Source organism: Polistes fuscatus, unplaced genomic scaffold (genome assembly GCF_010416935.1).
Source record: "Polistes fuscatus isolate 324 unplaced genomic scaffold, CU_Pfus_HIC Scaffold9, whole genome shotgun sequence".
NCBI classification, from domain to species: domain Eukaryota; kingdom Metazoa; phylum Arthropoda; class Insecta; order Hymenoptera; family Vespidae; genus Polistes; species Polistes fuscatus.
In genome coordinates this window covers 6,088,507-6,100,662 of record NW_025113173.1, presented here as the reverse complement: position 1 = coordinate 6,100,662, position 12,156 = coordinate 6,088,507, and the positions used below count along the sequence as shown (strand labels likewise).

The following is a 12,156-nucleotide window of genomic DNA, read 5'->3' as shown; positions in this document are numbered from 1 at the left end:
TTTCAATTATATGACTCGCGTAATTCGTTCGCGCTTCTTCCTTTTTTTATCGAGAATTTTTTATATACCACCAATTATTGACAATTCGTATCAATCGCATTTAAATAATTTAATATTTTTATAAATTTAATATTTTGTTATCTAAATAAATAACGCGCATATTTAAACTCTTATATCTACATAATTAACATTAGAAAATTGTATTACTAGTACTAGTATGTTTCATATTGAAAAATTGCAAAATTGATTTGTCGATCAACCTGACACAATGTCAAGTCGATTCCAAAGTTTCAACATGTTTTTGACATGTCGCATCAACGCGATCAAAGTATTTTACGATTATAGGATTACATTAACTTATTTCCTACTTACATACTTTCTTTCATCCGAATGATAATGTTTTTATTTCTGTCATAGCATGTCTAGCAAGTCACGATCATGTATAACAACCAAGATCATCTATGGAATCGTTATTTAATCATCTTTCGATTTGTCTCCTTTCGCAACCATGATTTTCTGCTTTCTTTATATTTTTTGGGACAGCAAAAAATTGCTTCTTCAAGCGGAAGAATGACGAAAATTCTGAAAGTTAATATATATCCTGGATGACAAGATACGCGTCACGTTTACGATTTTTCTACTCTCTCGCGATTAGATTTAAACGGAGAGATGATTTTGTTGATACATCAAATAGTTTATATAACAATTTGTTTTTTCTTTGAAAAAAGGAAAAGAGATCGAAGTTTTTTATTTTTATTTTATTTTGTTGAGTAACACTTGCGAAATCGTGGGAAGAGTTTCGTATAAGGTTTTCTAGATAGCCAAACGACGAAAACTAAAAGTTTCGCTAAGAAATTTCATAGTATTAAACGATCATCTTCTCTTTCTCTCTCTTTCGCTCAATGATAAATAAGTAGCATTTATTTCTACCTACGTCGTGTACCTACGTCGTACCTACGTTGTACCTAAGTGATATTCACTCAACCCGAAACATATTATTTTCTTTGTTTTTTATTATTATTATTATTATCACCCCTACGATATTTAAGCTGATTCATATGCGTGCAATCAAATTGAAATTCTTCTTGCGAACAACTAAATAAATTAAATTAATTAAAAAACAAAAGAAAAGAAGGGAAAAACAAATACCAGACAAAAATTATCATTTATATTGAAAAGTCGTAAAATCATTTTTGTATAAACACGCAAAAGCCATTAATTCATTCTTTTCATTCATGTTTTATTGCTCAGACCGCTAAAGTTGTTGGAATTGTAAATGAAACCACACGTTCAATAGAATTATGCAAAAGAAGAAACATAATAAGAGTCGATAAAAATCTGATGGTCGCGAAGCAGTTTTCCTTGGACTGAAGTCAAAACAAAAAATGTTAAATATTCTTGAATTTTGTAATTATATTATGTGATCGGTTTTTTATACGAACATATATATGTATGCATCGTTGAAAGTGATTGACTTTCGAGTATAGTAATCATATTTTAAAGTGAACGCGAAATAAAGTAACGATGACTAAACGTTGTTCTAGAAAATTCCTCATTTTCCGCTTGATTCATTGATTATTCAGGGTTGATATTGTTTGTTAATCTAATCCAAATATATGTAGAAATATTAGTTTTGTAGCACGATCCATATATTCAACAATACATATATAGAATTACGTCAGAGTTAAAAGTTAGCTCATACGTTAGAATACATCGCTGCAACTCGTCCAAGTTAAGTTGATCTTATTGCAAACCTCTGGATAAACCACTTTCTCGCTTTCTACAGGAAATCTTTCGGTGCGTTCGAGGTTCTCATTTACTTAACCAATTGTGCGTTCACAATTTTTTAGCTACCTATTTTTTTTCAACAAGCACAATTATAAATTAGATAATATCACGTAATCAAATGAAATGAACTATCAACTTAACACTTTGTTCAAAGTTGACAACTTTTAATGAAGCTAATTACGTTTTACCCACAATTTCATATATTTCATTCATATATTTGTGATAGTTAACAATTAACGTGCATGGTACGTGACTTTAACGGAAGTAATTAAATTTCATCGTGGAAAACGTAAATAAAACTGTATCTTCTCTGCATCGTGCGATTAAAATAATATTATGTCGGTTAACGAGCCACACCACCTCGAAACAATCACTTTTGTCTATTTGCTTTTTTAGAATTTTAAAGAAAGTGTATTTTAACAACTTTTTCATTCTAACTTATCTTTCATTCAATGACTTCTTTGTTATTCCACTTGAATATCTCGGGAAAATATTTAACTCACATTGTAGAGCTATTTAATTCCCCTAATATCCGTGTTTCAAACGATACATTTATATGTTCAAATAATGAACATTTAAATATATATAATTTAATTCATTTCCAAAATTTATCTTAGTATTTTAGAAAATTATTTTAATGTTGTCGCTCGCAAATCCACGCTTTGTTTTTAAAAATCAATTAGAAAATTTATAATTGTAAGTTTTCTTTTATCGTTGAATTATTCGAAGAAAATATTTGAAATTATAATCAAATATCGACGGAGAACACTCCTTTTATCGAAGAAGAAAGCACATTTTGTTTGTGGTATCATTTACGTAACACAATTACGTTTGATTCATAATACAAGTAGACATTAGACTGTTACGTCTGTAAAACGTAACGCTTATTATTTCTACATTGCACGCTATTTCACGTGTATGTAACGAGTATTCAAGATATTTACTCCTTAATATATATATATAAATTGAAAACGTAGAAGGGGCACAGTACATTTCTTTAATAAATAGTAATTCTTGTATTTATTTCATCTAAGTAAGAAAATATGTCACGCTTTGATGAGAAAAATCCTAAAACCACCACACTCTGCCTTTAATGAGAAATAATCTAATATATTATTATGTGATTTTGATATTCGCGCCATGAGTTAACACTATCGATATAACTATCGATGTTGTTACGATACTTTTTCGATAGGTAGAGGCTTGCAGTAAATCGACCAATCAAATCCTTCTTTTGTGGAACTAATCAACAAGCTTCTATAAACCATGATGCATACGAGGTAATGGAAAGTTGGCATCGAGGAAGAAAGAATTGATAATTAGTTTTCAAAAATGAATATAATAATCGATACGAAAGGACAGCTAGATTTAAGGAACAAAAGTCAATTAATAGAAAGTGACGATGACGATCCAGAGAAATTTGACACTAGTGGTAATATTTCATTTTATGCGATATATATTTTTTTTATAGGTTAAGATTTAAATTAAAAAAAATGAACAAAATATATATATTTAATACAATATAATCTCATATCTATTAACATGTATTAATGAGTGATGTAATTTTGTTATATGTGTTCTGTAAAAGTTAATTAATATAATTAAGGATATTTATAAATATATTTTACAGAAACAAGACTTTTGGGGATTATTGCCAGAGACTTCTTGAAGCAGGCTGAGAACAAGAAGAATCAGAAGATAAAGAAACTTTCTCACAACGATATTGATTTAGACGAGTTTGAGAGAGACATGGGTTGGAAAAGTGATATAAACTATGTGCCTGAAAATAGTTCTAATATAACAAAATTAACTAATGAAATAGCACCGATAGATAAGATACTTAAGAAAAGCGTTATACAACCTGGATTGGAACAGTTGGAAAGCATACCATCTTTGAGAGAAAATAAAAGACGTGCACGCGCTAAGAAAATTGCAGAACGAAACAAAACTAAAGGCAAAGAGTGGTATAATTTACCGGCTACTGAACTTACCGATGAGATTAAACACGATCTCGAGGTTATTCAAATGAGATCTGTATTAGATCCAAAACACTTTTACAAAAAGAATGACTTGAAAGTTTTACCTAAATATTTCCAAATCGGTAAAGTAATAGATTCTCCTATAGATTATTATTCTGATCGTCTTACGAAGAAAGAACGAAAGAATACCATTGTGGAAGAACTTATGGCGGATGCCGAATTTGCTAAATACAATAAACGCAAATATAAAGAAATAATTGAGGAAAAGAATAAACGACAATATAAAGCGTATAAACATGCTAAACGATTAAAGAAAGGAAACAAGAAATAATCTTGATAATGTATCTAAAAAGTATATATATATATATATATGGTTTTGTATTTATATAGGATTATTGTTATTTGAAAAACTCCTTTATTTTCCTGCATTTACGCAAGATATCAAAATTATTTTCAAAATACAAGATACGTCGATTAAGTATAAGCAGTTCAAAGCCCTGATTTAATGCAATCCTCCTGTAACTTCAATAGAAGCACCATTAACATAGGAACTTCTATTCGAAGCCAGAAATGTAATGACTTCCGCAACTTCCTTCGGCTTACCCATTCTTTTAAATGGTATTCTATCAACAAACATAGTTTTTACCTTTTCGGGAATTGTATCGGTCATTGGAGTTTCTATGAATCCTGGTAAGACCGCGTTAACGCGTATTCCTAATCTACAATAATGGTTAAGTGTTATATTTAATATTAAAGAAACAAAATTTGATAAAAATAATTTAAACTTACTTTCCAAATTCCATAGAGGCTGTTTTAGTTAAAGCTTCGACTCCAGCTTTGGAAGCACTGTAATTAGCCTGACCAATGTTCCCAGTTTTACCAACAATTGAAGCAATATTAATGATAGAACTTCCTTCCGTTTGTCCAGTCTCTATCATAGTTTTTACTGCGTTTTGCATAATGAGAAATGTACCTTTTAAATTAACATTAATGACATCGTTGAATTCAGCTTCGCTGAGTTTAAGAATAAAATTCTCTCTCGTTATTCCTGCCGAATTTACAATAATCGTTGGAGAAGTTGAGTATTGTTTAACGGTATGTTTAAAAGCTTGTTCTACATCATGCAGATCTGTAACATTTACTTTTAATGCGATATGATCGGCTCCTAAAATCGTATAAGCATAACATTAGAAAGAATGAAAAAAGAAATTTAAAAAATGATTTATTTTTTAAATATTATATATACCATGTAAAACTTTAACCGTGTCCTCAGCCATTTTAAGATTTTGATCTACAGCGATAACTTTAGCACCTTCCCGAGCTAGTATACGACATGTTTCTCTACCAATACCACTTCCAGCTCCTAAAATGAAGACAAAACAAATCACTATAATTTATACACGGTACTAATCAAATGAACAGAAATGTATTGTAATTATTTTTAAACAAACCAGTAACGAAAGCAAGTTTTCCAACTACGAGATTCGACATTTTTAATCAACTATCGTTATCAGCAATAAAATTCAAGAATGCTACACATGGAATCAGACTATGACCTTGGACTTAGGCATTGGAAGAAAAAGAATAGAACATTAAGAATATATTAAATAGATACAATTATTTGGCGCGTGTAATGGGTGTATTTCGCGATTTCAGATTAAAACGATAATTCATCTAAATTCATTATTTTTCAATTCAATAAGGATAAGGGAATAATAATCTTGAAGAACTTAGTGTGTTCATAAGTATCATATAGATGCGCGTAAGCGGACCAATTAGAATCGACTTGAGTTACCTAGGTGATGATACCATATGCTGCTGTGACGTAAGTCCGTCCGCAGTGACGTCAAGAAACGCGCAATGCAAGTGCCCTTGTTTACAGAAAAATTCAACTTTTATTCTATCGTCCTGCGAAAAATAATAATTTCCCCCTTTCCCTAGACCACATTTTCAAGAAAATGATTAATTATAACGAGAACGTGGCTCTCTTTGCGAAGAAAATTCAACCCTACGTTATTGAGATACGTTTTAAGGAAAGAACGTACGTATTTTTGTGTGCGCTATTTCAAACTGCATGCACTTTTACATGTTACTTTTACATTTATATAAAAAGACAAATGAAATGTTCGCAAGTATAATTATTGAGATTATCGTCCATTCGATGATCGTTCGATAAAAATAATTCTAAGACCTAATGAAATCAATATAAATATGTAATTTATTTATTAAAATAATTATTCATATTTCAATGTTAGGAAACAATAAAGAAAGAAAAGCAATGAATAAAATTAATTAAACTTAATTAAATAAAAAAACATAATAAGGATAGAAATAAAAAGAGTCGTGTTAATCGCATTTAAACGAGCACCATTGTTCGCGCACTTTGCGAACATTCTTAATAGCGGAAAAATTCGAATGGTGCATCTCTGTCGATTTAGAAAATCGAGTATTATTAAATAAATTTTCGTTTTAAAAGTTGATAGATCGTAAGAAAAAAGGATTGAGAGTAAAGAGAAGAAAGATAACAGACCGTTATTCGTTTGCGATGAAAATTTAGGTAAAATGGAAGGAGATTGGACGTTCGCACGCGCGCGCGCGCGCGCGCGCGCATCGATGTGAACATTTTAAAGGGGTGGGAGTAGTGACGCAGACGGTGGCAGCACTGACGCTTCTGGAAACGGTATCCCCGCGCCGCTAAGTAACACACACGCGCGCGCGCGCGTATATATATTATACACGTATTAAATACTAACACAGAGATTGGATTCGCTCATGCCAACAGCCAGTTTTCTTTCGGTAGAGCTAAGGATAGGAAGATTTATTCGATAGACTTTTAAGAGAGAGTATAATAGAAGACATTTTCGATATTGTAAAGTTGTATTCTGAAAAGAGGTTAGAAGAGGATAAAGAGAAAGGATAAGGAGTTAGAAAAGAAAACTGCATCGATGCTGGAACAGGAGATAATAGTTTTTGTTGATCGGACTGTAGACGACAACGACGAGGAAGGTGTTGAACATTTAGACGTCGCGTTATGCCGCAGGCTCGACGCGTATCGCGTTGTTACGATTGGCCGTTCGTAAGGCCAAGCGAGGAAGATAGTAATAGTGATAGTAGTAGTAGCAGTAGGAGTAGTAGTAGTAGTAGTGGTAGTAGTGGTAGTAGTAGTAGTAGTAGCAGTAGTAGTAGCAGCAGCAGCAGCAGCAGTAATAGTAGTATCAGCAGCTGTAGTAGTAGTAGTAGTTGTAGTTGGCGTAGTAGGAAAAGTAAAAGTAATAATAATAGTAATAGTGGTAGTGGTAGTAGGAGTAGTATCAACGGTAGTAGTAGAAGAAAAAGAAGAGAAAGAAGGAACGAAGAAGAGCGAAGAGTCACCACTAGTGGTGCTGGTGGTGGTGGTGGTGGTGGTGGTGGTGGTAGTGGTAGTGGTGGTGTTGTTACTGCTGCTGCTGCTGCTACTGCTGCTGCTGCTGCTGCTGCTGCTGTTGCTGCTGCTGCTGCTGTTGCTGCTAATAGGAGGACGCGCGTGGTGGTGCGTCGTCGAGAAGCGGCGGCAGTGACGGTGGAGGTGGTGGACGTGACGGCGGCGGCGGTGGCGGTGGTGGTGGTGACGGTGGTGCTGGTGGTGGTGTTAACGACGACGGCGGCGGCGGCGTGTGTCGAAGAATTCCTCTCTTTCTCTCCTTCTTCTTTTTTGGAGTGTGCAGTGTGGTGAAAGGAGGGGTGGACAAGGTAGAACAAGGAGAGCTACCAAGGTGGTTTGACGAAGCGCTTAGTTGCGGCGGCGTCGGCGGCGGCGGCTCAGGATATTCTCCGTCGAGAGGACGAAGCAAGAAGATGGCCGTGATCGGCGAGAGCAGGTATTACTCGGCGATTCGCGCGTGCCTCTACGGGAAATTTTCGTGCCGGAGGGTCCAGGTCGGAAAGGGTTTATCATCATGATCGTTATCGCCGTCTTCGTCGTTGACCTCATCCTCCTCCTCCTCCTCCTCTTCCCTCTCCTTATCCTTTTCTTCTATTTCTCATTCCTTCTCATTACTCTTCTATTCGTCCTTTTCCTCTTCCCCATCCCCTTCCTCCTCCTCCTCGTGGACGTCGTCGTCGTCGTCGTCGTCGTCGTCGTCGTCGTCGTCGCCGTCGCCGTTGCCGTCGTCCCGTCGCTATCGTCGACAGAGGAGGAAGGGGCATTCGACAAGCCTGTTGGTCGCGATGTCGTTCTCTCGTGGCAGTGGACCTGACTCCGGAGATCTCAGCGACTCCGAGGACGGTTATGTCGACATGGATCCTCTGAGCTACGAACTTCGTAACATTCAAAGTGTCATATCCGTGACAAGGGAGAACATCGATGCTTTAAACAATCGCTTTGCCGGTTTTCAACATCCACCATCCATATATTTAAACGAGTATCAAGAGCTCACCAGCAAGTTGCACGACCTGGAGTCCAAGGAACAGAAGCTGATCGAATTGTTGTACGTCGGCAAGACATCTATTGGAGCTTCCATGTCCGAAAATGATTCTCGAGATCCCAATGTTATCAATAGGTGTCCTAGAACCCCTATGAAATCTTTGCTGAGAGCCTATCTGCCCAACAAACAACGTACCAGTGTTCAGGTGCGCGAAGGACTATCTTTGAGGGACGCTCTAGCCAAGGCTATGAAATTGAGAAATCTAACTACCGAAATGTGTGCTGTGCATATCCTGGGGCCAGGCAAATCCAAGTATTTGACTTCTTGGGACGCTGACATCTCTCTACTCGATTGCGATGAGATATCAGTAGAGATTCTCGATAAGTTTCCTATAACTACTTCAATATCGCATAACTTTGTGCGCAAGACATTCTTTTCCTTGGCATTTTGCGAGTGCTGTAGAAAGTTGCTCTTTCAGGGTTTTTATTGTAGGACATGCAATTATCGTTTTCATCAAAGGTGCGCCGGAAGCGTACCAGCTCTCTGCCATCAAGCGCGTATGCAAGATGCTTATTACCAAGCATTGTTAGCCCACAATCCTGAAAGAGAGGCAGGAATTTTACAACTACCGTCTGGTTACGGTTTGAGCCGAAGTATGTCGCCTTCTTTAGCGCCGTCTAGAAATCAGAGACATCCACGCTCTTTGGGACAACAGGATCGTTCGAGTTCTGCGCCAAATGTTTGCTTCAACATGGTTAGATCTGGAGGCGAACCGACTAATCTGGATGAATATAGTAGGTCCCAGAGTTTAGGTCGACCTATAGGTACTACCCAGTGTTCGGTCTCGCCTGGTAGCAGTCCTACCAAGCATAGTCAATCGACGCAAGCTAGTCCGACCAGTACTTTGAGACCGAAACGTCCAAGAGCACGATCGGCCGATGAATCTTCGAAAAATCTTTTGGCTCCCAGAGAGTCTATAGAAGACTGGGAAATTCCAGCCGATGAAATTTTGGTAGGAGCGCGCATTGGTTCCGGATCCTTTGGAACGGTATACAAAGCGCATTGGCACGGTCCTGTGGCGGTTAAAACTTTAAACGTTAAGATACCAACCACGGCTCAGTTGCAAGCATTTAAAAATGAAGTAGCCGTATTAAGAAAAACACGACACGTTAATATTCTATTATTTATGGGATGCGTTAGTAAACCGCAGCTTGCTATTGTAACGCAATGGTGCGAGGGGTCGTCTTTATACAAACATCTACACGTATTCGAATCAAAGTTTGAATTATTAACTCTGATAGAAATTGGTAGACAAACGGCACAAGGCATGGATTACTTACATGCTAAGAATATCATCCATAGAGACTTAAAGAGCAACAATATATTTCTACACGATGATCTTACCGTTAAAATTGGCGACTTTGGTCTGGCTACCGCTAAAACAAGATGGTCAGGATCTCAACAATTTCATCAACCGACTGGATCTATTCTATGGATGGCACCCGAAGTCATTAGAATGCAAGAGGAAAATCCATATAGCTTCCAGTCCGATGTTTACGCCTTTGGCGTAGTTTTGTATGAATTGCTTGCCGGTCAGCTACCGTACTCGAATATCAATAACAAGGATCAAATATTGTTCATGGTTGGACGTGGATATTTACGTCCAGATTTGAACAAGTTGCGGTCCGATACTCCAAAAGCATTAAAGAGATTAACGGAAGACTGTATTAAATTTTCGAGGGACGATCGACCAATATTCCGACAGATCTTAGTAAGCTTGGAGGGTTTACTGCGCGGCTTACCCAAAATCACAAGATCTGCATCCGAACCAAATTTAAACAGGACGCAATTGCAGTCCGATGATTTTCTGTATACTTGTGCTTCACCAAAGACTCCGGTGAATTTCCAGTTTGGAGCATTTCCCTTTTATCCTACTGGCGGGAACATATAGAGAACGTATATAGAGAACGTATATAGAGAACGTATTGCCCAAAGTTATAAGCCTGATGTAATCAGTATATATAGAATCGGTATATGGTAAAACCGAATAAGATTCATTAACACAATTACAATTAATTATGAACAATCCACGCGATTCTTATATATATATATATATATATCTTTATTAAATCACAAATGTTTTGCTCGATGTGAAAGAAGACTGCATTCTTTGACATGACGTAAAAAAGTAATACAATTATAATTACAAACACCATCTTATACCACAAATAAGATAATAAAGTCCAAATAAAATTGTGTAAATTAATTGGATTTAAGAAAAGATAATAAGGTGATGCATCGAGTGTATAAGTAAATAGTAAAAACAAAAAAGGAGAAAAGAAAAAAAATGATGTATGTGTAACTTTTACCTGTACACCACGTTACTTAAAGCAAAGCAATGGATTCTCATTTAAATCAGTTAACGATCATTCATGTATTATATATATATATATATACTCGTATATACATGTACATATATATACGCGTACCTGCACGTGAGCATAATAATTTGTTAATTTTGCGAGATCCTTGTGAAGGATGTAAAAAATAATATTTAACGAGAAAAATAAATTATAGAAAAAAAACGTAAGAGAATGAAAGAAACAGACAAAGAGAAAACAAATCACGCAAGAAGAAAAAGAAAAGGAACAATAACGGAAAGAATAACATAACATAACGGCATTTAAAGTCGGCGCGGATCTAATCGTGTCATTTATCCGATAGATATTTTTCCAAAAGCCGAAGTAATTTTTCTACCCATACTTTTGTTTTATTCTTCTCTCTGATTGCAACAGCACGATGAGATAACATTTTTTGATCTTACTTACTGACAAATATTTATTATATTCCGCCAAAAAAAAGAAAAAGAAATAGTAAAAATGTATTATGATCACGCGTAAAAACAAAAGGAAAGATACAAATGTTATAATGAATAGGAATAAATAAGTAAGTAAGTAAGTAAGTAAATAAGTAAGTAAGTAAGTAAGTAAGTAAGTAAGTAAGTAAGTAAGTAAGTTTAAATAATAGTTTGTACGCATCTGTACATCTAAACACATACGAGCGTACCTTACGTACACACACACACAAACATACACACATGCATACATAAATAAACACAAACACGCATCTGTATGGACGGAAAAAATGATCGAAATGATTTAAAAGTTACCAATTTTACAATATCGATCGGTCGATATGAATATGCTGAAAATAGTAAACGCTTACTTTGTTTGACGAATCGTTGAGGATACTATTCTATATACCTACTGTCTTCATTTTAGTATAATATTAATGAACAAACAAACAAAACAAAAAAATAATAAAAATAAATAGATAAAAGGCAAAAAAAAAAAAATTCCCCTTCAAAGAAAGAAACAAAAATAAATAAATTATAAAAAGTATTCGCAAAGTAGTAATGGAGCTCTTAATATTATAATAGAGTATAATGTTGAATATATATTTTTCTCTTCTTTTTTCTTTTTTCCTATTTCTTTTTTCTTTGTATCGAAATTGAGAAATTGTTCGTTTCATCGTCGTTTTTTTGTTTTGTAAAATTTCTCTCTCTTTTATTCTTTTTTAATACTGCAAGCAATATATTTTATCTTTTTTCGTTATTATTATTATTATTATTAAAATAGATGTGTACCGTTGACAAAAATGGGGTAAGAAAGGGCAAGAATTTATTTATTTTATTTCCAGACGTGTATAGAGCGATTACGTCTGTCTGGCCTAAGAATATTTTTTTTCACGGTCGTTGATACCACGATTTTTGTGTTCTACCCGAGAGTAAGAAGAAAATAGAAAGAGAAGACAAGAGAAATATGATTGTTTGTATCGAAGCTTCGAAGCTTTCGTGAAATTTTCAATTCTCTTTTCAATTTTCTTACCATTCTTTCCCATGTATTTCGTCTTGGCGACGAAATCTTATTTATTTTTTTTCTTTCTAATATAAATTTGTTCTTTCCATTTTATCGATAATCATACCT

General features: G+C 35.0%; 3 protein-coding genes and 1 long non-coding RNA gene across 4 annotated transcripts; 3 read left to right on the top strand and 1 right to left on the bottom strand.

The window, feature by feature from the left end:
* Positions 1–2,997: 2,997 nt before the first annotated feature.
* Positions 2,998–4,251, top strand: LOC122525369 (deoxynucleotidyltransferase terminal-interacting protein 2). Its single transcript, XM_043648115.1, has 2 exons — positions 2,998–3,220; positions 3,419–4,251. The coding sequence occupies exons 1-2, from the start codon at positions 3,121–3,123 to the stop codon at positions 4,096–4,098; spliced, it is 780 nt and encodes a 259-aa protein (XP_043504050.1). The 5' UTR covers positions 2,998–3,120; the 3' UTR covers positions 4,099–4,251.
* LOC122525370 (estradiol 17-beta-dehydrogenase 8-like) lies at positions 4,166–5,964 on the bottom strand. Its single transcript, XM_043648116.1, has 4 exons — positions 5,219–5,964; positions 5,014–5,130; positions 4,557–4,932; positions 4,166–4,486 (listed from the first exon to the last, which is right to left on the bottom strand). Exons 1-4 carry the CDS (start codon positions 5,256–5,258, stop codon positions 4,270–4,272), a joined length of 750 nt encoding a protein of 249 aa, XP_043504051.1. The 5' UTR covers positions 5,259–5,964; the 3' UTR covers positions 4,166–4,269.
* An 84-nt stretch (positions 5,965–6,048) lies between these two features.
* LOC122525372 lies at positions 6,049–6,887 on the top strand. Its single transcript, XR_006305771.1, has 2 exons — positions 6,049–6,659; positions 6,756–6,887. It is a non-coding gene; the product is annotated as an uncharacterized LOC122525372 (long non-coding RNA).
* Positions 6,888–7,192: 305 nt separating this feature from the next.
* LOC122525366 (raf homolog serine/threonine-protein kinase Raf) lies at positions 7,193–10,518 on the top strand. Its single transcript, XM_043648109.1, has one exon. It carries the CDS (start codon positions 7,974–7,976, stop codon positions 10,119–10,121), a length of 2,148 nt encoding a protein of 715 aa, XP_043504044.1. The 5' UTR covers positions 7,193–7,973; the 3' UTR covers positions 10,122–10,518.
* The last annotated feature ends 1,638 nt before the right edge of the window (positions 10,519–12,156 follow it).

Excerpts from the sequence above, each read along its gene's own strand:
- LOC122525366 (XM_043648109.1), top strand. The coding sequence starts at position 7,974 with ATGTCGTTCTCTCGTGGCAGTGGACCTGACTCCGGAGATCTCAGCGAC.
- LOC122525370 (XM_043648116.1), bottom strand. The coding sequence starts at position 5,258 with ATGTCGAATCTCGTAGTTGGAAAACTTGCTTTCGTTACTG. Across the intron at positions 4,933-5,013 it reads CACGGTTAAAGTTTTACATG|GAGCCGATCATATCGCATTA; the intron begins GTATATATAATA and ends ATACGATTTTAG. Across the intron at positions 4,487-4,556 it reads GCCTCTATGGAATTTGGAAA|ATTAGGAATACGCGTTAACG; the intron begins GTAAGTTTAAAT and ends CCATTATTGTAG.
- LOC122525369 (XM_043648115.1), top strand. The coding sequence starts at position 3,121 with ATGAATATAATAATCGATACGAAAGGACAGCTAGATTTAAGGAACAAA. Across the intron at positions 3,221-3,418 it reads AGAGAAATTTGACACTAGTG|AAACAAGACTTTTGGGGATT; the intron begins GTAATATTTCAT and ends TATATTTTACAG.